Here is a 26,290-nt window from a genome sequence, read left to right as displayed (position 1 = left end):
AAACATCCCCTCTTCTACCATTACTGATGGAGACGTGCAGTAAAATTTGGGTGTGCTAAAAGAGGTAGGAAGGAAGCAAAAGAGGGAGGCGGAGACAGAGACACACAGATTCCGACTCTCTCATTTAAAGGACAATTATTGCAGAACTATTTAGAACAAAAGAATTAAATTTAAGGCACTGTCTCAGATTTTCCTTTCCTTTCTAGTCCACTCCCAATACCTACACCTTAGAGTAGGCCCTTATTACTGCACTTATTTAACTATGAGATAGTCTCTTAACTCTCTGTCTCTGATTCTTTAACACAGCATGTATAATACTGAATGAATGATGGCTGTTCTGAAGAATTGATTTGACTGCGTTATTCTTGTACTTAAAACATTCTTTAAGGCATCATCCATAGGGCCAAGAAAACTTCCTCACACAGGGTGGACACTCAAATTTGCTGAATGAACAAATAGCAGCACTGTGTGAAAGAGGTATTACTGAGATTCTGAAAACAAAGACAAAGATCCTTTCCTTCTCGTGCTGCATTAAAGCACCACAGGACAAGTGACAATCTCTGCATGAGATTCATAATTATCTGAACTTAGAGCTGCCTAAAGCAGTGTCCTGGAGCCCCCATAAAAACTCAACTTTTATAGGCACATTTGATTTCTACTACTTGAAAATATACAATAAGTATATATAAACAGAAAAGCAATACTATGATTTAAAGATTTTTTTTTACAAATATTTATATTATTGGCAGAAAAATCATGTTTTTCTTCAGAGTTCACTTCACGAAATGACTAATGTATAAATTCAAAAAAACACTAGGGACACAGGCAAGCTTAATCATTGGGTTTTAGGAAGATTCTTTGTCTTCTCTGTCAGAGGTTTAGAATTTATGTCAAGAATTGCATTAAGGGCCTGGCTGGCGTAGCTCAGCGGTTGAGCATCGCCCTAGGATCCAGGAGGTAGCGGTGCGATTCCCGGTCAGGGCACATGCCTGGGTTGCGGGCTCGATCCGCAGTGGGGGGGTGCAGGAGGCAGCCGATCAATGTCTCATCACTGATGTTTCTCTCTCTCTCTCCCTTCCTCTCTCTGAAATCAATAAAGATATATATAAAAAAAATTTTTTTCAACTCTCACCCCATAAATGGAATACAAACTCCAGAAATTTTTGCCTCATCACAACTTTAATAAATGCCAATGACTCCATTTTATGAAAGAAAGCACAATGGAGTCCCGTTTTTTTGATATCTTTAAGATGCCTGATACATCATACCTGAAAGTGGAAGAGTCCCTTGGTTCTCATTTACTTTTTATGTAGGTTCTACTGGAGTCAAGTTGCTACTCTTGCAAATTAAGAGCTAACAACTCTCTGTGTGCAACCTAGGAGATAACTACTGGACTTGGAGAAAAGGAGATAATGCACAAGATTCATAAATGTACTGGGCTTTATTAAACCCACTTACGTTTGCAAAAAGTCCTCCCCAATGCCTGAGAAAAATTGTTATGTAAAATGGTAGATTGCATAAAAAAGGAAGAATCAAGAGTAGTTAAGGAATATAAGGCATCCTGAGAAACCACTCTGTAAAAACATGGTATCAAACACACACACTCTCTTCCTTTTTGTTGCAGGAGCATCAGTTCTTAGAGAAACTCCAAGTAGCTAAGTCCCGGTTTCTAGTCTGGGATCCTGACTGACAGACGTCAGAAGTGTTGCTTAGTAAGTATATGAATGACCAACATCACTGCGATCGTTAGCATGATAATACTCTCCCATGTCTTGGTAATTCTTATTTCTCCCGGTCCTGTTGCTCTTCCCATAAATATGCCAGGTAACCTTCTAAGCTTAAGGTATTCCACTAGCTATGCAACGTAAGACTGAAAACAACTTTTACTAAGAATACCATGTTGGTAAGCTGAAAACTGCTTCTCTTTACTGTATCATTTCTTCTGTATTATTTACTAGTCAGGTAGGTACATTGTAAGGGTTAAAAAAATTCAAAATTTTCTGGTGCCAAAAAGGAAAGAAACCTTTCCACTCTTCCTTTTCTTAGATCTTTGCCTAGAGAAAGACTGAAATTATAAACCCTTCCTCTATCTTTGATATATGTGTACCTTTTTTTTTTTTTTTAAAGCTAAAGAAGCCTCTTGCCAACTTTACAACTCAGAGATGTTTTTCTTGAGGTTCTGGGAGCCATCTCTCTCCCAGCCACCATGGGAGTTTCGTCTAGGCAACTGGCTCTGTAACCACCTGCTTGTCATGAACATATGAAAAGAGTAATTTTTCCTTTGGATAGACAACTGAATAACACAGATGGACAACTACCAGAATTTAGCAGAAATCAGATATAACAGCAATGCTGCTGGTACAGTCCTGCTACATGAGGACAAATTATCATTATCTTGAGAATACATATATAATGGATTCTATCTGCCTGGCTTTACCAGAGAATGAGCTTTCCTTCTGTCTACTGTCTCATTAGTGGGTTGCCTGTGATGCTCACTGCAGTCTTAATGCCTATTCAATAATAAAACTATTTTCTTTCTTTCCTACATTTCTGGAGAGGATTTTCTGGGTTGGGAGGAGATTTCAATTTTCCCCCAACAATCCGGTAGTAAGAATGTAAGATGGAAGTTCCTGAAATGAGCAGACAAGCTGAAGATCCTGTGACCACATAACATCCAGGTAAGAGACCTTGAATTTTAAAAAGTCTCCCTTCTATTGGAATATAACATGAACTCTTTAGCTCTGGGACTTGAGATGAATGTGTCCAGAGCCTTGGTCTCTGGACTAAGAGGCTATGAAGACTTATTAAGAATAGATACTTTACTACTGGTAAGGGAAGGGCCCAAGTACATGGTCACAGGGTTATACATAAAGAATAGAATGTTCCAATAATAGAACTTTCAGTGAGAGTTCCCACTCTTAACACCCAGTTCTAATCCCTTCTGTTTTCTGTCTTCTCACCCCCACATTTTATTTTACTTTTTCTCCCGGCTTTGAATTCCTAGAAGTTGGCACTAAATTATTCTGATTATATCATATTCAAGAATTTTGTATCGAGTTTCTTGAGGCTGGGGATCCTATTTTATCTCTTTTTTTCTTCTACAGATCCTCATGAGAATCTGGAAAATTTGATAATTTACCTAAGAAACTGGGGCAGAACAAAGAAGAAACCCAGGTGAGAGAAAGTTTTTACAATGGTGATATAAATGAACTGGAAAAGAATAATGATAAAATATGTAATGTTGGGTCACTAAGAAAGGACAACCAATGTACACTGGAGAGTAAGTCTTATCAGCGTTCTTCCAGCATCTTCTCAGGGGTTGCTATTTGAAATGTAAGGACGGCTTGGTAATTATGCCTTCCATTATACATTAAAAACAGGCTTTCTGCTCTGCCTGCTTCACAGACACTTACATAGTATGAACTAGTCTCCCCAGGGACTAGCACTGGTGCCAAAAAAGTAAGTATAACAAGTGGAGTAGTATAGACTTAAATTCTACCAAGAACAAAATTCAAAATTATATTTATTATAACTTTATAATGAATTTTCTCTAATTAAATTTAGAAGGTAGAAATTTAGCCCCTACCTTCTGGTCAAGAACAGGACCATTTCTTGCCCTACCACTGCTAAAAATTTTTACCGCCAACTCTCTAAATGTACCTTTGCTATTCTACACAATCAAAGACTTGGACACAAGTTAAGAATGCATTATTAGAGTTTGAGCTCTTTTAAGATAAGAGCTGTATCTTATTGGTCTCCTTTGTATATTTAGCATGTAACACTGCACCTGACCAACAGAAAATGCTCACTGACAATGTTAACTGGTTTGTTTGATCCCCTGGTGTTAGGTAGGTACTATTATATAATTTCCATTTCAGAAACTAGGAAACTGAAATATAGAGAGGTTAACTAAATTGACCCAATTGCCCGGCCGGGTGTGGCTCAGCGATTGAGCGTCGACCTAGGATCCAGGCGATCAGGGTTCGATTCCCGGTCAGGGCACATGCCCGGGTTGCGGGCTGCAGCCGATCAATGACTCTCTCATCATTGATGTTTCTAGCTCTCTCTCTCCCTCTCCTTTCCTCTCTCTGAAATCAATAAAGATATTTAAAAAAAAATAAAATAAAATAAAAAATAAATTGACCCAATTCCAGAGAGAATAAAGGTCAGAACTATAATTAAAACATAAACTCCAAAGTCCTTGTCTTTTCAACAGGATACTCTGCTTTCCCATCCTAGCTTGTTCCTGCACTTTCTTGTGGAAAGTCCAATTTCATTTTCATTTTTGTTGTTTTTTAAAAAAATTTAATATTTACTGACTTAGAGAGAGAGGAAAAGGGGGACACACACATCAATTTGCTGTTCCACTTATGCATTCATTGAGTGACTCTTATATGTGCCTTGACCAGGGCTTGAACTAGCAACCTTGGAGTATCGGGACAGTGCTCTAACCCACTGAGCTACCTGGCCAGGGCCAGCTGTCTTTTGTTTTTGTAGCAGGAGAAGATGTGGCAAGGAAGGGTAGTGAAGAAAGCTGTTTGTCTGTTTCTCTTACAGCATGGTTTGTCAAGTCATGAGGAAAATGAAATGGCAAGGTGACTCTAAGTCGAAGGTTTGTTCCAAAAAGCTCAGCAGAGGTCAGTGCAACCAGGGATCAGACCGCAACCTTAGGTATGTGCCCTGACTGGGAATCAAACCCACCACCCTTTTGGTGTATGGGATGATGCTTCACCGAGTTACCAGGCCAGGGCCATTAGGCAAGTCTGTCAGCAGACCAAAGACGACTGCAATAAGACCATTAGCATATTTTCTAGGCCTCTGTATTATATTTTATTGCTCTTTCTGCAGTGTCTTAGGCATTTCTGCATTTCAATAAATGCTTTTGTGCCACTTCTTCCACAATCAAGAAATTGCAATTTAATTAAGGCAAATCTAATACGGATGAGAAAATGTCAATCACTACAGTAAAAAGATATATTTAATTAGAGAACAGACTTGAACACAAGTAGTTTCTTTTGTCCACTCAATGCTTTTCGTCTCTAAATACAACACTATAGCTCACTGCCTTGAATATGTAAACCTGGATGAAAAAGAAAACCCCTCCAATCTGATCATCAGAGTCCACGCTGCCAGTGCTTTGCAAAGTGCAGGGAGTCTACCGGAATCTTAACCTGAGGGAGTCACTATGAGCAATGAAACACACCCTAACAGAAGTGACCACTTACTCCCTCATCTCTTCACCTACTAATAAACACTTGGGATACTACAAATAAAGCTGCTGTGAACATCCATGTACAAATGTTTTATGAACATACGTTGTCATTTCTCTAGAGTAAATACCTAGGAGTGAAATGGCTGGGTTATATGTGAGTTTATGTTTAATTTTTTAAAAAGCTACAGACCATTTTCCAAGTATTTGAGTCACTTTATATCCCCACCAGCAATGCGTGAGAATTACAGGCTATACTTTTTCTGGTGAATTACCTTTGCATCTTTTCAAAAAATATGTTCTGCATATTATATATGGGTATACTTCTGGATTCTACGTTTGTTTTTTAAAATTGATCTAGTTGTCTTTCTTGATGCCAATATCACATTGTCATGATCACTGAGGCTTACAATAATTCTTAAAATCAAATATTAAATCTTCTAAATTTATTCTTTTTCAAAGAATTCTATTCTAGGAACTAGGCTATTCTAGGAACTTTGCTTTCCTACATTTATTTTAGAATCAGTTTTTTGTATAACATTTCTATGCAAAAAAGTCCGTTGGAATTTGATTTGATTTGTGTTAAATCTATAGATAGAACTGATTTCTTACGATAGAGTCTTCTGCCCCATGAACATGGTATGCTGTGACATTTAAGTCTTCTTTAATTCTCCCAGTAATATTCTGAAGTAATCTTTTGAAATTTTGTCAAATTCATATTTTTTGATGCTAATGTACATGGTTATTTCCTATTTCAATGTTTGATTTTTCATTACTAATATATGGAAATCCAATATACTTTTTTTTCGGTCTTGTATCCTGCAACTTTGCTAAAATTCACTTACTAGTTTTATTAGAATTTTTTTTGGTAGAGAGTCCTTTGGATCTTCTATGTAAATACTCATGTCATTTCTGAACAAAGATAATTTTACTTCATTTCTTTCTAACAGGATGCACCTTGTATTTCTTCCATTCAACATTATACTAGAGGTTCTAGGTAGTGTAGTAAGTCAAGAAAAAGAATAGGCCACCCAAATTTCCTGGTTTTGGCAGTTCCCAACTGAATATTCTTTATTGTGTCCCAAAATATGGATAAGAATATATAGTCAAAAAGTATTTTAAGTTACAATTTACTCTTGGTAAACTTTACCAAGAGTCTATTATTAAAATCTGAAGAAAATGTCAGCATCCATTTATTCCAACTACAGTTGCTCACATATTTGATGAATTGAATATTACTCAGCCTTAAATCCAAACAAGTGGAATTTTTAAGCACACTACCATTTTGAAAAATGATCTGGTATTTTTATATATATAAAAATATACAATGAAGTAAGAAAGTCCTCTCCTTCTCGTCTTGTTTCCAGAAAACTGTTAAGTATTTCTTACTTAACTGTTGGAAAATACTGGTGTATATGCAATCATATGTGCGTGTTATGTACGTGAGCACAGTCTTCTCATTTTTTTCATATTATACAGGCTATTTTGCATCTTGGCATGGTTTCAAAATTAGAGTCGACCCTATTTATTACATATACAGGAAAGCCATGTTTTTTAGAAGTTATAACATGATTTAATAATGTGATTTGTGCAACTGATGAAATATCTTAATATGTGCAGTATCACATTCCAAAGAGATTATCTCCCTATATGAACAGATACACTGATTTAAATTTTTCATATATCACTCAAATGTTATTTGAATTCTCTTAACAATTATAATAATTACCAATTTAAATTAAGATAGCTCTGGGACTCACAACTGTGGAATAAATGGCAACATTAATGATGGCATTATGTTAAAAAAAAACCTACTAGTTTTCAAATGTTATCAATTATTTCCCTGAATACTGAATGCTATCACATAAATAATGACATCTATTTTTATTTTTTAAATGGTGCACTAGGTACTAGGTGCAGCCTAGGTTACATGCAAGGATTCTGGAATCAGTAGAAACGTGGGCATTAACTAATGGAGTAGGGGTGACACCTTCTCTGCTTCTGCTGTTCTGTATTAGTTACTTAAGGTGAGTGCATTTAACTCTGAAGTCCTATCATCGTCTACTCAGTTTATTCAACTGGTAATTTATGTCACTATTATATTCATCTCCAATATAAAATTAATCTCTTAGGTAGCAAGAAATATTTTAATTTATTTTTATTTTTTTAAGATGATATATGACACTTAAAAATTTTTTTAAATTTATTTTTATTACTTTTTAAAGAGTGAGGAAGGGAGAGGGATAGAGAGATAGAAACAGCAATGAGAGAGAAACATCATCTACTGGCTGCCTCCTACATGCCCCCTACTGGGGATCGAGCCGGCAACCCAGGCAAGCGCCCTGACCAAGAATTGAACCAGGACCTCTTGGTTCATGGCAGAATGTTCAACCACTGAGCACACCAGCTGGGCACAAGAATTATTCTAAATGATGTTAAATTTCGATTGAAGTTTACGATTTTACAAGATACTTAGTTTATCATAAGAAGCAATACAGAGAAGCGGTTATAAGCACTGAGTGTAGACAGCTAAGTTTGAATGCTGACTGTCATTCACTAGCTACGTATATAACCATCAGCAAGTGTTATCTCATCTGTGCCTCTGTCTCTTCTGTACAATAGGACAAACAGGGTTGTTGTAAGGTTTAAAATGTTAATACAACAGTGACTGATAAATAGGGAGCACTTAATGGAGACAGCTATTATTAAAATTTAAAAATTTTTCCTACTAGAAGGGTATGGTTTATTTTTAAAATACTTGATTTGTTAATCATATACCACTTCCACAAAAACAGAAACAAACACACAATACAAGAACCAACAAAAAAGAAACCTATTTGTTTGCTTAAATGAGTAAACACTTAATAAAAAGCTCTGTGAGCAATATAAAACAGATCAGATTTATTCATCTTAAAGAAGGTATGAGAGAGCTGAGAGATAAAATACACACATATTGATATTGATAAAACCCTCCAAGTATTCTAAATTGATGTATTTAAGTGTTAAGAACAAAGGAATTACCAGAATGGAAAATTTTGTGAAGATAGTCATATTGAAAAAATTAAATTTGGGGCAGGTTCTTTAATATGGCCTAGGCTGAGAAGGTAGCAGCAAGGCAACGTGAGAATCAGTACCTATTAAACAGGTGTGGAGGATTGGGGAAAGAAAAAAAAGGAAACCTAGAAAGCGACAATGACTTAACAGGGCTGTGATAACCTCAGGAGCCTGGATCTTATGCCTTTGAAACAACTCTGTCTATAACTCTTGAACAGATATATCTAGAAACAGTACTTTCTCTGGAAGCCTTTTCTTGGAAATCTGTGCTAAAAATATTTTTCAAGAGAAGTCTCAAAGTAGAATTGCAGTAGCTGAGGTAACAATTTGAGTCTCAGAAATGTACTAGAAATGTAAGGGGGCTGAATAGCCGGATGGATAAAGGAATGGGTTGGATAGTCAAAAAGACAAGAAAGGCCTGGAAGGATCCTGGGTAGAAGTTGTAGGTCTTAGAGATGGTGGCTCACCCAAGGCAAAAGAATTAAGTACGAAGAAAATGCAGAATCATTACTTCTAGAACAGACCACAAACAATAATCCTGCTTTCCCAGCCCAGTGGGTTGTTCCGCATTTGTGACATCAAACAATGCCCCTAGAATGGTTTCCACAGTGGTGGATTCACTACCTAGCTGAGAATACTCTCTCAAACTCAGGTAACATGTAACAGTAAAATAATAAGATAGAATAAAAATAAAACATACTTCAGACATAAAATGCCTCAAAAGACAATTTGGTTTTTGGTTGTACCCCAACATTCCTCTATGCCTTATACTGTTGACTATGATGTCATTGTTGAAACCAGCTTCCTAAATTTCTAAGCTATAACCCCACTAACCTGATTAATGTCTATCTTCAGAGTTTTTAGCATGAAATTCTTAGGCAGATGGCTCTGATAGAACCTGGTAGCACAACCACTCACAGTCCTACTCATATTGTTACAATAACAGATTTATTGAGATGTAATTCACATACTATAAAATTCACCTTTTTAAAGTATACAATTCAATGGTTTATATCACATGCACAGAGTTGTGCAACCATCACCATTCTCTTACTTTAAAACATTTTCATCATCCCAGAAGAAACCCCATACCCATCAGCACTCCCTCCCCCACTCTCCTTTCCCCCCAGCCCCTAGTAACTAATCTACTTTCTGTTACTAAGAATTTGCCTAGTTGGAACATTTCATATAAACGGAATCACCCTATATGTGGTCTTTTGTGCCTTTTTCACTTAGCAGTGTTTTCAAGGCTCATTCATGAACCTTGTAGTTGTCAGAGTTCATTTCTTTTTATGGCTGAGTAATATAGTTCATATTTTATATACACACACATTCCTTTTCATGGCTAAATAATACTCCATTTTATACACATACATCAAGTTTTGTTTATCCATTCATCAACTGACAAACATTTGGGTTGTTTCCACTTTTTGGCTATCCTTTTCATTTTCCCCCTACTGCTCTGTTTTCTTCCTAATTTTCTATTCCTCACCTGAACAGGAAATTAGTAATGTTACTACAATCCTGGTTTAAAAAATGCCTTGAAATTTTCAATGGTACAGACTCTCCTTAGAATTCACTGTTCTATGCAGAATTTCTCCCAAATGAAAGCAGAGATCACCTCGAGATGAGTCTTACCATTGTGAAAATTAAGTAGCACAGATGAGGAGGCAAGCTTTAATCAGAGTTATAAATGCATAAGGACTATTCTAAGGGATTTTCTACCAGCTTGCATCCAGGATTTAATTAAGAACTTTTTAGATGGTATCAACTTGAGATTTTTTTCTTTGGACCATAAATTCTTAAGGGCAGAGGTCATGACACCCATTTGTTCTGTGTAATATTAATACAGTTCCCAGAAAAAAGTTGAGCCCTTAATGCTAGCTGAAAATAGAAATATTAATAATATTTAACATTTATAGAGTGGTATGTGTCAAAAATTGTGCTAAATGCTTTACATGTTCTACATTTCATCTTCACTACAGCTTTATGAAGTAAATACTCTTTATTTTCTGGATGAGAAAACAGACTCAGAGAGGTTAAGAAACTTGCCCGAGGTCACAGAGAAAGAGAAAGGAAAAGCTAAGACTGAGGAATGCCAGGCTGCTGCCTTAATATCGACCACTACACTTTACTGCTGGTGTTTAGATTAACCAAATACATCAAAAGTTACATTCAGATCCTATGCCTATGCACTCAGAAAATTGCTGATGTTTCTAAATATAACAAGACTTTGTAAGTAAAAAGAGAGAAGGTGACAGTTTATCTTGAAGGTGAATGTGTGTCAGTCACCCCCCCAACTCACCCCCACCCCCACCCCCACCTATTATCCTGAAGGGTTTAGGCAGAGACGTGAAAGAACAGTGATAAGGCCAGACCTATATTGTAAAGAGATGACTGCTTGGGTAGAGAATGAACTTGAAGGGGGACGAAACTGGAAGCCAGGGAAATGAGAGGCATCCATGCAGAGGTGCAGGTCTAAGACAGTGGTAGAAGGGAAAAAAGGAGAGGGAACAAATCAACCACCACATCAGGTAAAACCAGAGAACTCTGTCAAATGACTGTATGTGAGAGAGAAGTAACTCAAGGGAGAAGTCCATCCACAGCAGCTCCAGGAGTTTAGCTTCTTTAGAACCAGTGCCACTGAGATAAAGGAACAGGTTTAGAGAAATAGGTGATTAGTTTGGTACTGGACATGTTGAGTCTGAGATGACTTGGGATTTTCAAGTGGAGATATTCAGCAGGCAATTAGTAATATCAGATAAGCTCAGAAAAGAAATTCAGATGCAGATATAAATTTAGAAGTCATTAGCAAATACCATTGGAGCCATCTACCAGTAGAGTAGATGGAATCATACAGGAAGAATATGTTGAATAGTAACAGAATTAGAATATGACCCAAATATGACGGAATATTTTTGGGGTGATGAAACTGTTCTTTATTTTGACTGCAGTGGTGATTACACGATTCTATGTGTTTGTCAAAATTCACAGAAGTGAATGCTAAAAAGCGTGACTTTAATTGCATATAAATTATACTCAATAATTTACTTTTTCTAACTAAAAAAGAAAAAAAAGAGAGCAATCAATAGTGTTAAATGCAATAAAAAGACCAATAAGCTAAAACATGTCCACTGCAGTCCTGCTGAGGGAAGTTCAACTAGCCTGTGGGGAGCATAAATCAGATTACATTAGTTGAACAGTAAACAGAGCAGAAGCGGGAATGGTAGACTCTCCTTGAGAAGTCTGCTTGAGAAGCAGCAAGTTGAGCATATCTACAATGAGAAGTGTGTGGAGAGGCATATACATATGAGACTGCAAGGGAACAGCTAATAGACACATGCAAGTTTGGATAAAGGCAGGTTTGAAGCTTGGGCAGAAGGCTGAAAAAAACGCATTCTCAGTACAACTCAATTTTCTTAACAAAAAATGACACAATGCCACCTGCTGAGGGAAAGGAGAGCTAGGTTGAGTACAGGGTTTTACAATAGGAAGGTCATAAAAAAAAAAACGGGGTGTGTGTGTGTGTGTGAGAGAGAGAATCTGTAGAGGCACTTGCATTCACTGTGGTATGATTCTGTCCAGGAGTGCTCTGCCTACTGGAATTTAAGAACAGAGAAGATGGGGTGTAGCACTATTTCTCAAAAGGAAAAAGGTATGCAAAACATCACAGATATTGGTAAAAGAGTGGCTCAGATAAACATCCTCGCCCATCTCTACTCATGTTATTTAAATCCTACAACCTGCTGCTCCTCCCAGCATTCCTTTCCCTGCTTGATTACTTTCAGAGCACTTAAAACTTTCTAAGATACAACTAGAGCAGGGATCTGGGGATTCTTCACTGATGAATCTCAAGTGCCCACAACAACAGTGCCCAGACCTTCATAACTATTTGTGCTAGAAACAGGTGGCTTTCACATCTCCTGAACCTGGGTCACACGCATAAATGTATAATCTCTAAATCCTGAAAATGTGAAAAGAACTTTATGGTAATGTGGAAAGCATGTCAAAAAAGAATAATATAAATATGAGGTAAAGGAAGGCTTGGGTTGTAACTCTTCCTGTGACCTGAGAAACCCCAATTACCACTTCATGGCTTATTTTTATTATCAGCAAAATAGGAATAGTTATATCCCAGAAATAACTGCTTAAATCATAAAATTAATGCATGAAATGTCTGAGAAAAAGCTCTGTAAACAAAGTAAGGTGACTTTATTATGACTGTAATTAAATTACTAAGTACTATTAATAAAGCAATAGAAAACGGAGAAAAGATACATATCTTAGGAAATGCACTTTGGAGATTTTTCTGCATTAGTAGGGAAAATTACTTAGTCAAAGGTATTGAAAACAGTCCTCAAGACTACTGTGTGCAAGGCCAAGATGGATACTGGAGAAAGGGAAAGCTTTTAGCAAGACGAGGTGTTCCAGAAAAGAGTTCCCTTTTGCCTAAAAGAATAGCATCTCCCTGAACTGTCTGGATTACCCTGTCTGGAGGCAGGTAAATACAGTGGTTTCTTTTGGACTAGATTAATTACTAAGTCTGAGGAAAAGAGGAAAAATACTGAACAAAGAGTCTACGTCTATTCATGGAGATATGCATGACTAAGTTAATTAATATCCTATGAATGAAACCTCAGGGCTCATGTTGCAAAGAAATGAACTACTGTACACAGTGGGTAAGTGTAGACCATGCGAAGGGGAAAGGAGGAACAGGGCACGGCGCTTGCCAGAAGGCCTGGCCCCCGAGCCTGTTAGTAAGCTCAACCAGCAGGCGTTCAGGCTCACTGTGCAGCATCTGAAAGGCAGAATTTGACCCAGCGCAGTATTCTCCAGAGAATGCTTAAGATTTCTCAGTGGAAGGCAACAAGAAAGTAGGAATGACATGGCAGAAGTGTACTTTTAAGGCAGCTTTGTTAAAAATATTTTTACAAATAGGGCAGGGAAGCCCTGGCCAGTGTGGCTCCGTGGTTAGAGTCGGCCACACACTGAAGGGTTGCAGTTTCCATCGGCCCTGGTCAGGGTGCGTTTGGGAGGCACTCGATCGAGGTCTCTCACATCAATGTCTGTCTGTCTCTGTCTCCCTCCCACTCTCTCTAAAAATCAATGGAAAAAATATCCTCGGGTGAGGATTAACAAACAAAAACCAAATAAGGCAGGGAAAACCAATAATTTTACACTTATCTCTAAGGATCACTCAGACTCAAGACTCTGAAAAAGGGAACTGAAGTTTCTGCTGGTTTTGATAGATGACGTGGAACCAGGAATATTAAGGAAGTCCTGTTGCAAAGGTTCCAGAACATATTTCTCTAGATGAATATGAGAAGTTAAATTGTAAGAGTGTACATTAGGAGAGGCATTATGCTTGTGGAATACTCAAACCACTGGTTTTCTATTTTTGGCCCCAGCAACTTAACCTTCCAGGGATATTTCAAATACTTCTCAGAAGGTGTAAGTTGAGTGAAGCCAAAAATAAATGTTAAATTCCCTATTCCTGTTGCTGACCTTCAGGTCATGGTTTTAAAAATGAGTCTTTTTCAGGTTAGCCTACCAAAACTGAAAGACTTATTTCTCTGGCTTTATGCTCATTTATGTTTTATTCCTTTTAAAGTACTTTCAATATTCTTACTGGAGAGAATAAATCAGGAGTTATTAACAAAACATTTTTTCCCCCTGAATTAAAGTATGCTCTTTATATACTAAAGGAAAATGAAATCAGAAGAGAAAACATCAGTTGGATTGGCTAAATGGGTATTTTATTAGTATCACTCAAAACATACAATCATATCTCCATTAGAGAAATAAATCTCTTATCTTGTAATCTACGGAATATGGAAACCATCCCTCAACCTTAGCTGAGCTTACAGGACTATAAGGGAAACTCTTGGAAGCTACATAAATGAGACAGTTGCTCCTGCTGCTACAGCCATATATACACTGTGGGATGCTGTGTCAGTCCCTGTTACTATGGAGTTTACATTTTAGCATCCATGTGGGAGATAAGAGATCTTGAATCCCTGCAAAGTAAAGACTTGGAATTGAGATTCTCATAAAAAGCTCTGAGACTCCTAACAGAGTGACAGCCTCAGTGAAAAAGGAGCTAAAACAATAAACAAAACGAAACAAACTAGTGAACCAACACAGAGTAATGACAAGGAAGAATCGTTGGTGGCAGCTAGGTGGAGAGGGACTGTCATCCTGAAAAATAGTATCCATAGGGAATGTCTTCACACTTTGTTTAGGGTATAAAAGGAGTTTGGGCCCTGGCCAGTGTGGTTCAGTTGGTTGAGGTTGTCCTGTGCACTGAAAGGTTGCTGGTTTGATTCCTGGTTAGGGCACATGCCCAGATTGAGGGTTCGGTCCCTGGTCAGCGTGCATACAAGAGGCAACCAATCGACGTTTCTCTCTTCCCCTTCTACCCCCAGCTCACTAAAATCAGTAATAAAAAATTACAACAATTGCATTTTATTAAAAAGGAGAGGCGGGGGAAAGAGATTTAGGACATTAAACTCAGATTACGTTCCAAGGCACGTGGTAAATAAAGTAAACACAAGCCTGCTTTGAGAGGTTTTGTCCTCAATCTACATCCAGGAAAATTTAGCTGAAGATGAGTTCATAAGACAAATTTATAAAATATACAGAGAAATAATGTACTGTGAGCGAGAGCCAGAAGATAAAATAGAAATATTATAAACCTCCCTCTGCCAAAAGAATTTCAAATATTAGTTTTATGTTAAAGAAATAATAAAAAATAAAAGTCACTATTTTTAAAGTGGAAGAGTTCGTGTTCTACAGTATATGCATTCAGGAAATTGTACAAATGAATTCCTGGATGAGGAACGGAGGTTGTTTTTCCACAAGTTCTGAAAGTCTCTTTTCTTCCCTGTCAGATACACACAGAAATCATAATACAACTTCCTAAGACTTTAAGAAACGATCCAATTAAGTTAGATTTTTGCACATTTAATTATTGCAGTGATCGTGTGAATCAAGTAATCAAAAGTCTGGCCTATTTCTGAGGCTTTTCAGAGTACACAGAAGATAAATACACACAATTCTCATTTTACAGGGCTTGCTCTTCAACACCTATGTACCCAGAACTGCTGCATTTTGCTCCACTCAGAAATATGATCAAGACTAATTGCAAGAAAGTGTTTTCCAGAAGAAAAGGAGAGACCAGACCCCTAATGTCTACCTTTAATTACTGCTTTAAATAAGTATCTCTGTACCAACTACTGTGGATTTTTATGCATTACATCTGTGAAAAGCAAATGATTTCTGAAGTAAGCTTTAAAGTGGTTCATCTTCAAGTGAAACAGTAAGAACTACTCTCAAAATCAACAACAAAAGACTGGTATCTAAACCAAACTGTTATAATTTAATAACCTCTCAAGGTAAATAAGGTACAGTGAATGAGTAAGTGCAAATAAGATTGTAGTCATTAAGAATATGACAATTTCAGGTGGACATATATATACATATATATAAAAGAACGATAATTTAAATTGTCCTTGTTAATTTTTGTGGCAATAACATTAAAATATATTTGTACAGAAATGAGGGGATCAAGAATGTTTCTGGCAGCCTCATGAAAATATAAAAAAATGCTAGACAGAGTTACATGGGTTCATGAAGTTCATTTACTTTGTATTTTGAACAGTGTAGGATACAAAGGGAAACTATAGAATTTTCGGTGCCTTTAAAAACACATTCATAGGTTAAAAAATCATGAAAATAGAAAAATGCCAAGACACATCCGTTCTGACATCACTAACCTCTACCTCATCCCCAATCAAGCAAAAGACTGATTTTTCTTTTCCAGCTATCCACTGGTTTACAATGAAAAATCTATAGATTCTCTAAGGTGTTGGTGACATTTTACTAATTCCAAGAGTATTTGCATTTCACAAAAATGTACCATGGTATGAAGATTATTTGATCCAAAAATCTGTTTGTCCATTTATCCCTGAGCACTGACTTGCAACATTAGGCCACCTAATGGACAAACTGCTTATAAGAAGACTGTTGGCTGAGTGGAAGTATCACTTTGGTACAGTCCTGCTTTACACTTATTTCAGTTCTGAAGTATGGTTTGTATCTTTAACTTGTATTCCATATGATTGCATTGTTTTTCTTTGTTATGTTTATTTAAAATTTGTTCTCAATAGCCTCTTCTATTCTTGGAACTACCGCATCTGCGGTCGCTGTTGGATGGTAAGTCTCAGGCAGGTATGAAAACAACGAAGGGTCAAACGAATCACATTCTCCAACCAATGGGTGTACTTTGGGGGACATTCAGCTGTAGCCGCACAGAAACCAAGACTGTTTTTTCAAAGAGTGACTGAAAAAAAAGCTGGTCATCGCCCTAGCAAGGAAAAAGGTTCCTAAGATAGTGATGGCACTATGAATACTGATGCCAATGGAGGCCAGTCTATTGAGGAAACAAGTGATTTACAAACATTTATAAGTTTTCTCCCTGTTCTGACTGCCTTGCATTGTTTGCTTTTCTGCTCTGGCTTACTGTGTTGAACTATATGTTCTACTGTTGCAAGAAACCAGAAACCTTCCAGAGACATTCATAAGAAAATGGCCTCAAAAACTGAGCTGGGTAGAAAAGCCACATCTTAAAAGTGGGATCAGTTTTTGACTCGTCAAGCTTCCCTATCAGAAAGCTCAAAACAGACAATACTGAGGATGTTGGCGAATGAAACCTCCCCAGTGCGTATCTACATCAACTGCTGGGGAGCACACATTTGTCAAATTGTGTAAGTTAATCTGACAGGTATACAGAAAGCAATTATACAGCGTAGGGCAATGTTGCAGAACACAGGCTATGCTGACTTGTTAAAAGCCATATTCTTCTGTGCTAGTAACTTTAGAGCAGTTGATAAACCTCTGATAACTTTTGATTATAAAAACCCAATGATCAGGTCCTAAGATCCTAGGTGATGGTATATTAAAAGAAATAATTTTGAATTGTGAAGAATACACTGATAATATTAATGATAAAATAATGATAATTATAGTAGAAAATAAACTTGTAAAAGAAAATGTGGAAAAGCAGTAAACTTATCTGCAAGTCAATCAAAGAGGGCACTTTTATTTTTCAGAACTAGTCACAAACCTTTAACGTTCTGATTGCTAATTTCCTAAATCCAGGATTAAAGAGGTCCTGCACTGAGGCATTCCTTTAAGTTTAGGATGGACTGGGTTTTAAAATTCTGAGAGGACAGAATTAGGGATTACAGGTCATGCTAGTTTTAATTGGTTTCTAGCCCCAAAGCAACAAAATCAACCACTGAGGAACTGATTCATATGAACAAGGCAAAAAAATAAAAACAAGAAACACATGTATGATGAGTGACATATACCTTGGAGGCATTTTGTATATTTGAAATTTCATTTGCATTTTTAGACAATGGAGCAAACAACTCTTTTGCAGGCTGCACTAAAACATAAATACACCATTGCAGAAATCAGACTAGGAATTTCAGCATTCATTTGATGTTTCTGGAAGTCAAGGAAAGTAGCCAATTAAAAAATACTCAGGTATTGCTTCTTTTTCATGTTCAGCAAGCATATAATTAATGGCAGGATAGCTTACCTGGGACAGGGCTCTTTCTTGAACTCAAGCTCTGAGGCTCCACCACCTCTTCTGTCTGCCCATCTGCATCTCCCTCTGTTTTGTTTGGAATCTCTCTCGCATCTTCACCAAGGCAAGTTCTTACACTCTCATCCTCTTCGACTCTCTGGCCTGCAGCGGGGGCACCAGCAGCACTAACATCAGTGGCAGCAGCGGGGACAATGACTGGTGCGGGAGGAGGAGAAGCTGGAGGAGTTGGAGGAGATGGAGAAAAGGAAGGAACTGTGGAAGGGGTGATGGGAGCTGAAACACACTCCACTTTCATTTCTTCCAGGGGATTTTCCAGAATCTCCAATTCAAGAGTCAATGGCAACACCTCCTGTTTTACTAATTCCACAATGCTCTCCGTGGCTGCTAATTTTTCACTAACTCCATTCATTTCATTAATTATGTTAGTACTAGAAATCAGTGGAATATCATTAGGTGCTACACTACACGATTTCTTGCATATATCATCATCAATTACATCCATTTGTGAAGGATCTGATGTTTCTGTGCAAGATGTGGGGGTGGGTACAGGAAATGTGTCTTCTTTTGAGGAGGAGAGGTCACATCTGTCATCTAGAGCAGTGGTGAATATTGGCTGGCTACTAAGAGCAGCAGAGGTGGGGGAAGCAATTGTACTTCGAGCAACTGGAGAAACAGCAGTTGGTGACGGAGGCAGAGGAAGCTCTGGAAGGGACTCTGCTGCAGTGGTCTCAGCCATCTGGCCCACCTGTTCTTTCTTCTCCCCACTAAGGACTAGTCTAAGCACTGGGGCTGGAGGCTTTAACACTGGATCTGGTTTTGGCTTCTCCTCTGGGAAAGAAACAGAAAGAGAGTTTTAAGAGTAATTCCTGGACGAGAGATTATATTGCATTATTTTGGGCCAATTCTTTTAATCTCTTACCCTAAATCATGGGTAGTGAAAGAGATCAAAATATTAGACATCTGCCATTTTAAAAACATTGTCATATTTTTTTCTAGTTATACCTACTATTACATGGTCTCCAATACATATACGGTTTATTTTGGAGGAGAAGGAATCAATTCACCAAATGATTACGTCAAGAATACAATGAAAAAGCTCATCAAAGCTGAAGCTAAACCATTCTAGAATGGGGTGGGGCTTTTCTTTAAGGTAGAGATACCTTCCATCTCCACTATATCTTGCTCCCTGTAGAGATTTTTTCTAGCAAGAACATACTCGAGTGGCAGGACAGTTCAAGGGCAAATAGAGATTAAATAATTATAGACTGATATTTTTATTCTCTATATTTCTACACTTAGGGAATTTTTATAAGGAACATGTACTACCTGTTCATTTATCATCAATGAAATTCATTATCAGCAAACTAAAGTTCCTGATCATAAAACGAAGTTAATATTCAGATATTCAAGTCCAATAAAAAAAAGAGCACAACATATATGTCTGAAATACTTGAGAATAATATATAAAATGTGTGTATCTGTATAGACACACAAAGAATAGCAAGGGCAAGAGAGAAATAAATTGGTAATTATAATAAAGGTACCAGAAAATGTAAGAAACTCTAATTCATGAAAATTTCCATATTTTAAAATTCTAGGTAAATTGATAATGTGATTCATCCTTGGGAGGATGAAACCCAAAGGAGATTCAGATTTTTTTCTAGTCTTGTGCTTCCTTAGCACAACAAACAGGCTCCAGTGAAAAAGCAGATATTCATGAGTACGTTCATCAAATGCAAACAAAAATTTTAAGCACTATGAAAAGATAATCTAAACTGAAAAGGACTTTACTTTCTCTGTCAGAAATCTTTAGGGATCAGTGAAATCTTTAGGCATACGACAAATTGTGGTGAACTAAGTCCGTCAAAGAAAACACAATTACTCAGATAAATAGATGGTGAATATTACCAATGAGTTGTTAAAGGCTAATTTATTCACTGCAACTACATTTACTGGACTTAAAACTCACTTTAATTTATGGGCATAAAGGTCAGTACTTCTTAAATTGAACTCTGCCTATTTATTGTAGTGGAGAAATAAGATCAATAGGCTCTCACTGCCAAATCCCTCAGATTAAGTTGCCAGGGAAAGAGACAAAAATATTTCAAAGAAATATATCTAATATATATGTGTGTCACATATAAAATAAAGACATATTAAAATATCTCTGATGAAAATAATTTCCAATTCATTGGAGTAACTGCTAATGGGTCCAGTCACCCAGATTACAGGATACCATTGTGAAAGCATATCAGAATAACACTCATTATACATAGATGCAGGAAAGTAAACCGTGGAAAATAATAATTCTCACATTAACAACAAAATAAGAGTATGTTGATTCAATTATTAATTTTGGGAAATAAAATTTGTGATACTAAAAACAATCAAACAAAAAGAAGACTTATGAAATTCCTATATACTCCTGAAAAAAATCTAACAATAAAAAAAATTAGGAACAAAAAGTTATTTTGAGAGCTCCTTATTCTGAAATAAAAGCCTTTTAATTCAATCATTAAAACTTTAATAGAGCATCTTTCCAATATGCCAAAGTTGCAGAGGTTCGATCCCCCGTCAGGGCACATACAAGGTCCAACCAATGAATGCATAAATCAGTGCAACAACAAATCAGTGTTTCTCTCTCTCTCCCTCTCTCTCCCTTCCTCTATCTTTCTAAAGTCAATAATTAAAAATTGTTTTAAAAAACCTTTACTACAGAAAGCTGAAAACTATAATGAAGTAGATCTAAATAAAGATTATGCTTTGCAGAGACAAGATGATTTGAAATTTAATACATTGCATTAAAAATATTTATAACATTTGACCATCTTTAGGAACTTGGGGGAATTCCATTTTTAACTATTTTTTTCTAAAAAATGACCACTGAAGAGTGAAAAAAACCAGAAGTTCGGCATATTTAAGGCAACACTATAATAGGGAGGAAAAAAAAGGGAAACAGACTAAATGTGTAACAATGAGGGATTTATTAAAGAAATGATCGTCTGGACATATCATGGTATATTATGCAAACATTTAAAATAGGGTTTTAAAAGAGTACTTAAAGATAAGGCAAGTTTATACTAAAAGATGTTTTTTAAAAAGCAAGACACAAAACTTTATGTAGTGCACAAGCCTAATATGCTAACCTAAAAAATATGTAATAATGCCCTGACTGGGCAGCTCAGTTGACTGGAGCATCGTCCTATGCACCAAAAGGTCTCAGGTCCCATTCCTGGCCAGGGCACATACCTAGGTTGCAGGTTTAATCCTCAGTCGGGGCACAAATGGGAGGGAACTGATCGATGTGTCTTTCTCTCAAATCAATAAAACATCCATGGGTGAGGATAAAAAAGATAAATCAGCCCGGCCAGCATGGCTCAGTGGTTGAGCATCAACCTAGGATCCAGGAGATGGCAGTTCAATTCCCGGCGAGGGCACACGCCCGGGTTGCCGGCTCGATTCCCAGCAGGGGGCGTGCAGGAGGCAGCCGATCAATGACTCTCTCATCATTGATGTTTCTATCTCTCTCTCTCCCTTCCTCTCTCTGAAGTCAATAAAGACATGAAAAAATAAAACAAAAAATATATACTACTAACATATATGCATATGGGAAAGTCTGGGACAGTTTATTAACAATGGCTCTGAATAACTAGATATTTTTTCTTTCTCATTGTATGTAGTAAATATAATGAATGTCATAGGAAAGAAGGAAAAAATTACTTCTCCCTTTTATCCTCATATTTTGGTGGAACCCTGAGAGGATGCTACTGTCATCTAATGAGCAGAGACCGGGAATACAAGCATCCTGCAATTTTAGGGGCAGTCTCACTTGATAGAATAGTCCTGTCCTAAACACCAGAACAACCCAAACTGAGCTACACTGCTATCAATGACTGAATTACAACTGAACACCATTCACTGAATACCTACACAACACCAAATGCTTTCAAAAGGCACTAAGACTAAGGCACAAAAACTTTTATTTGTATTTAATTATCCATACCATATCCTCAATACACTAGAATGAATGCACTTTCCCCCAAATAGCAAGCAACAATCATTTGAACTGTGTCTTTATACAATCAACACCAGCTGAATATTTAATTCACTCAACAGTCTCTCTCTCTACAAACCAAGCTGAGATCTTTCCCTGGGCCATTAGGTCTTCATGTAACCACTCCAGCTGTTCAGGTCAAAAACTCTGAGAAAACCAGAAGCTTAATAGCAGCTAACATTTATTACATAAGCACTTCTTATGTGCCAGGAACTGGGTAAAATACCATGCATACATAGTGTCCTTTAATTCTTTACAATTGCCACTGGGGTAAAAATGATTATGTTCCTATTTTACAGATGGGGAAACTGAGGGGTTTAGAAATTAAGTGATAGGTCCAAGGTCATAAAGTTAGCAAGCACTAAAACCTGTAAATGATTTCAAATCTCACATTCACTTTCTTTCAGTTTAGAAAACAAAAAGGCGTATGAGAAAAGAGGTATTTAGGCGACTCAAAATGTTTGGAGACTTTAGGACTAATATGGGATTGTTACCCAGTGCAAACCCTCAGAAATGTCATTTCCATCAGAAAAACCAAACTGATGGCAGAATACATATATATTGATTCTGGGAGGTAATATAGCAATCTTTGAAAATAGTATATTTTATATCCTACTTTAATTTCAAAAGGAATCTATAGTTTAAAAATTTTTAATTTCATAAAAATTATTTTCTGAAACCCTGGTTGGGTGGCTGTTAGTTAGAGCATCATCCCGCACAACGGTTGTGGGTTTGTCTCCTAGTCAGGAAACATACCTAGGTTGCAGGTTCAATCCCGGCTGGTGTGTATTGGAGGCAACTGATTGATGATTCTCTCTCATATCAATGTCTCTCTCTTTCTATATATAAAATCTACAAAAATATATCCTCAGGTAAGGATAAAAAAATATTTTCTGAAAAATGGCGAGGCCTTTCTAATATTATTCAAATTACATACAATTAGCCAAAAAAACAAAACCCAAAAAAAACTCCACCAACCCTGACTGGTGTGGCTCAGTTGGTTGGGCGTCACTGGTGCACTGAAAGGTTGCCCAGGTTTGATTCCCAGTCAGGGCATATGCTCAGGTTTCAGGCTCAATTACCAATAGAGGGTGTGCACGAGGCAGCTGACGGATGTTTCACTCTCACAAGGATGGTTTTTTTTCTCTCTCTCTCTCTCTCTCTCTCTCTCTTTTCCTTCCTCTCTCTCTAAAAATCAATAAAAATAAATAATAAAAAATACTCCTCCAAAAACTACTCTATGTATTGGCAAGCTACTGGTAGAATTTCAAATAGATAATTATAATGAGTTTTCTGAAAGAAAGTTGGTACTAAAAGGAAGACAGTAGTAGTCCCAAATAATTACTTATCAGCTCTATGAAATATACTTAAAATGAAAGGTTTTCTTTTCTTTTCTTTCAAGGTAACCTGAAATAGTTTCCAATTCATCCGTATCTATATCACATGTCAATTTAAAATGCTGATTTTATTATTCAAATTTCCACTAAGCATAAACAACTGAGAGGAAACCAAGAATTCTGCATTCTTCTTTCTGAAAATCAAGGCCTATATGACACAAAATGTCTAACAACCTAAAAATTTTAGCAGGTCAGAGTTTCATCATCAAGGAATATTATGAATTCTTCATCAAGGCCCAGCTATAGAGTCTGAACAAAGGATATATTTTAAGGCCTTTTAGTACAGTATTCAGTATGCTTAGCAAAATTCTAACTAGCAAAAGGATTACAACTGTGCAGAAGTAATGAAGTAGTCCTGAAGGGAATAGCTGGCAGGTTCCTCTCCACTCGGACTGAAAGCATTCTGAATTCTGACTGCAAACAGCTTTATCACTGGGTGCAGGAAGTGGTTTATCACACTACCTATGAACTGCACTCCTGCAAGATGAATGACTTTAATATTTAAAAATTTAGCCTTAAGCATGCAGGAGCCTCTAACTCTGAACAATGCTGAAAGAAGTATTTGACAGTGCAAGTTTCAGAAGCATGCCAGGTTAGGATTTGTTATCTATATTTTGACCTAAAACTATCTTATTTAAACAAATACAACATAGGACTTGTGTCTTCAAGTTTACTAGGCTCCTCAATACTCAAGGGAAAAAACACAATTATATTTCAATCCTATAAACAACACTGAAATCATACATTAGTTTGTAAATGTCACTAACTTGCAGTAAAACACCAATAATATATATTTTAAAACATATTTTTATTGATTTCAGAGAGAGGAGGGGAGAGGGAGAGAGAGAGGTAGAAACATCAATGATGAGAGAGTCATTGATCGGCTGCCTCCTGCACGCCCCGGACTGGGAATCAAGCCCGCAGCCCAGGCATGTGCCCTGGCTGGGAATCAAACCGCAGTTTCCTGGATCCTAGGTTGGTGCTCAACCGCTGAGCCACGCCCGGCTGGGCCCAATAACATTGAATACCTCTATACCAATTATGTGTCAATTCCCAAATGCTTTTGGAAGAACAACTTTTAGAAAGTGTATTTACTAACAGGCAGCTATGGATTATTAAAGAGTTTAAAGGAATAAATAATTTAAGAAAGTAGAAAACAAATATAATTTCCATACATTCTTAGGATGGTCGGAAACATTATAATAGTATGCTCAAAGTCACTTGCTTTCCCCTGTGTCTAGTGAGAATTGTTTCTCAATTTTAGGTATGGTCAACCTAAATCCAACTAGGCAGGAAAGAGATGTTGTAATATCCCACTTTCTGGCATGAGATTTCCCTTAATGTTTTCTATTATAAATCCAATAGGATTTACTTATTTCAACAAACATTTGACACTCCACATTCACAGTCAATAGGAGAAACCTTCGTATGACTCCTGCCTCAGTAGTTAAGGCTATAATTTAAGCACTTTTCATATGCTAGGCTTGCCCCACAATAACCCTGTGAGGTAGGTCTTCTTTATTCCATTCTGGAAGTGAAGGAACTAAGACACACAGAACACTGACTCACCAAGACCAAGTAGCTAGTGCATGATAGAGTCAGCATTTGAACTCAGTACTATCTCCAACTAAGGCCATAAAAGCCAAGCTGATAAGAACACTTTATGTTTTTAAAATAGCAGGATAAACAGGAACACGTTGAATATGTAAGTAAAACTGTATTTTTCTTGTAAAGCAATATATACTTTGATTTATTATCCCAACCTTGTTGCCGAAAAAGTTTAAGCCAGCTAAGCTTTTATAAATATATATTGACAATGAGGCATTAATAAAAATATAGAAAAATTTTACCAATCACCCCTACTTTACTTTCTTAGATGTTGAACACTTTGATTTTCAAACTCAAAGCTTTGTTTAAAAGTGGGTATCTAAATAATCCTCAGATGTTTTACTCTCACTCCTAAATGCTAAGGGTAGTATATTAATATAAAAAGAGACTAAAGATAAGAGGGAGGAAAACAGTCGTACACAAACCTTGCTTCTGGTCGCTAGCTGCAGTGACAGGGGTGCTGACAGCAAGATGAGCGCTCTCCACAGTCCCATAAACCACAGGGCTGTGCTCGGGGACCTGGCTGGGCAGCTGCTGGGATTTGAAGTACAAAAAAGGGTGATAATGAGCGTGCGAACATAAAAACTAGCAATATGGAGCCCAGGCCGAGTGGGGAGACAGCGTGGGGCAGGAGGTCACGAAATTAAAAAACAAAACAAAACAAACGGAAAGCGAGGAAAAAATATATAGGCCAGTTTAATAAATTCGAAAAGTATATGGGACGATGGGGAAGAAACGGAAAGAGGCAGCAGGAAAGGGGAAGGAAAAGAGATGATTACTATTGACCACAGCAAGAGAAGACAGCACAACAGTCATTAGTACAATGCATTCTGCGGCGTTCCTTCTAAGGAGAGAGACTTTCAACCTGACGATAGATGTCACATTTGAGAGGGAACTTAACAGCCTCCCAAAGACCAGGGGGTGTGGTCAACTTCACTCAGAAACTACTGAGCAAAGTAGTTCATCTGCCAAAAGCAGGACAAAGCACTATGGTTTTAAAACCAGTTACTGATTCAAGAGAACTATACTGAGAGGTGATTCTTGTCATTTGTCCATGTAATCACATAGGTAAAATGCAACCTGCAAAGTCTCTAAAGGCACTTTCACCTTAAAAAATGTCTTTAGCTTCTGAGTCAAGGGTGATATCTTTTCACAGTCCGAAATCTGACTAAAATATGTGGCTCTGCAGAGCTTAGCGGAAACTTTTATTTTCACTCAGCCAGTATATCGAAACAAAAAATGCCCATCAAAATTCTAGCAGGGTAGGTTGAAAAAACTGCAGCCACTGTGCAACTTAGTGGGACAAGAACCAACAAGGAAGGACACGGACACTCATTCTACATCACGTCCCAGGT

General features: G+C 37.1%; 1 protein-coding gene across 10 annotated transcripts in view; it reads right to left on the bottom strand.

The window, feature by feature from the left end:
* Nucleotides 1–26,290, bottom strand: part of EIF4G3 (eukaryotic translation initiation factor 4 gamma 3) — a 234,625-nt gene that overhangs the window by 69,944 nt on the left and 138,391 nt on the right. For 7 of the 10 annotated variants that reach the window (XM_087820180.1, XM_087820181.1, XM_016214575.2 and 4 more), the window contains 2 exons: nucleotides 25,361–25,469; nucleotides 17,868–18,704 (listed from right to left, as the gene is read on the bottom strand). In XM_087820180.1, coding sequence (XP_087676306.1) covers nucleotides 17,868–18,704; nucleotides 25,361–25,469 — 946 coding nt within the window. The remainder of the gene's footprint in view (nucleotides 1–17,867; nucleotides 18,705–25,360; nucleotides 25,470–26,290) is intronic. The other 3 variants (XM_087820188.1, XM_087820182.1, XM_087820186.1) reach the window with 1 other exon arrangement.

The sequence above is a fragment of the Miniopterus natalensis genome, chromosome 9 (assembly GCF_054644295.1).
Source record: "Miniopterus natalensis isolate mMinNat1 chromosome 9, mMinNat1.hap1, whole genome shotgun sequence".
In the NCBI taxonomy this organism is placed as follows: domain Eukaryota; kingdom Metazoa; phylum Chordata; class Mammalia; order Chiroptera; family Miniopteridae; genus Miniopterus; species Miniopterus natalensis.
This window is presented reverse-complemented; position numbering and strand designations above follow the sequence as displayed.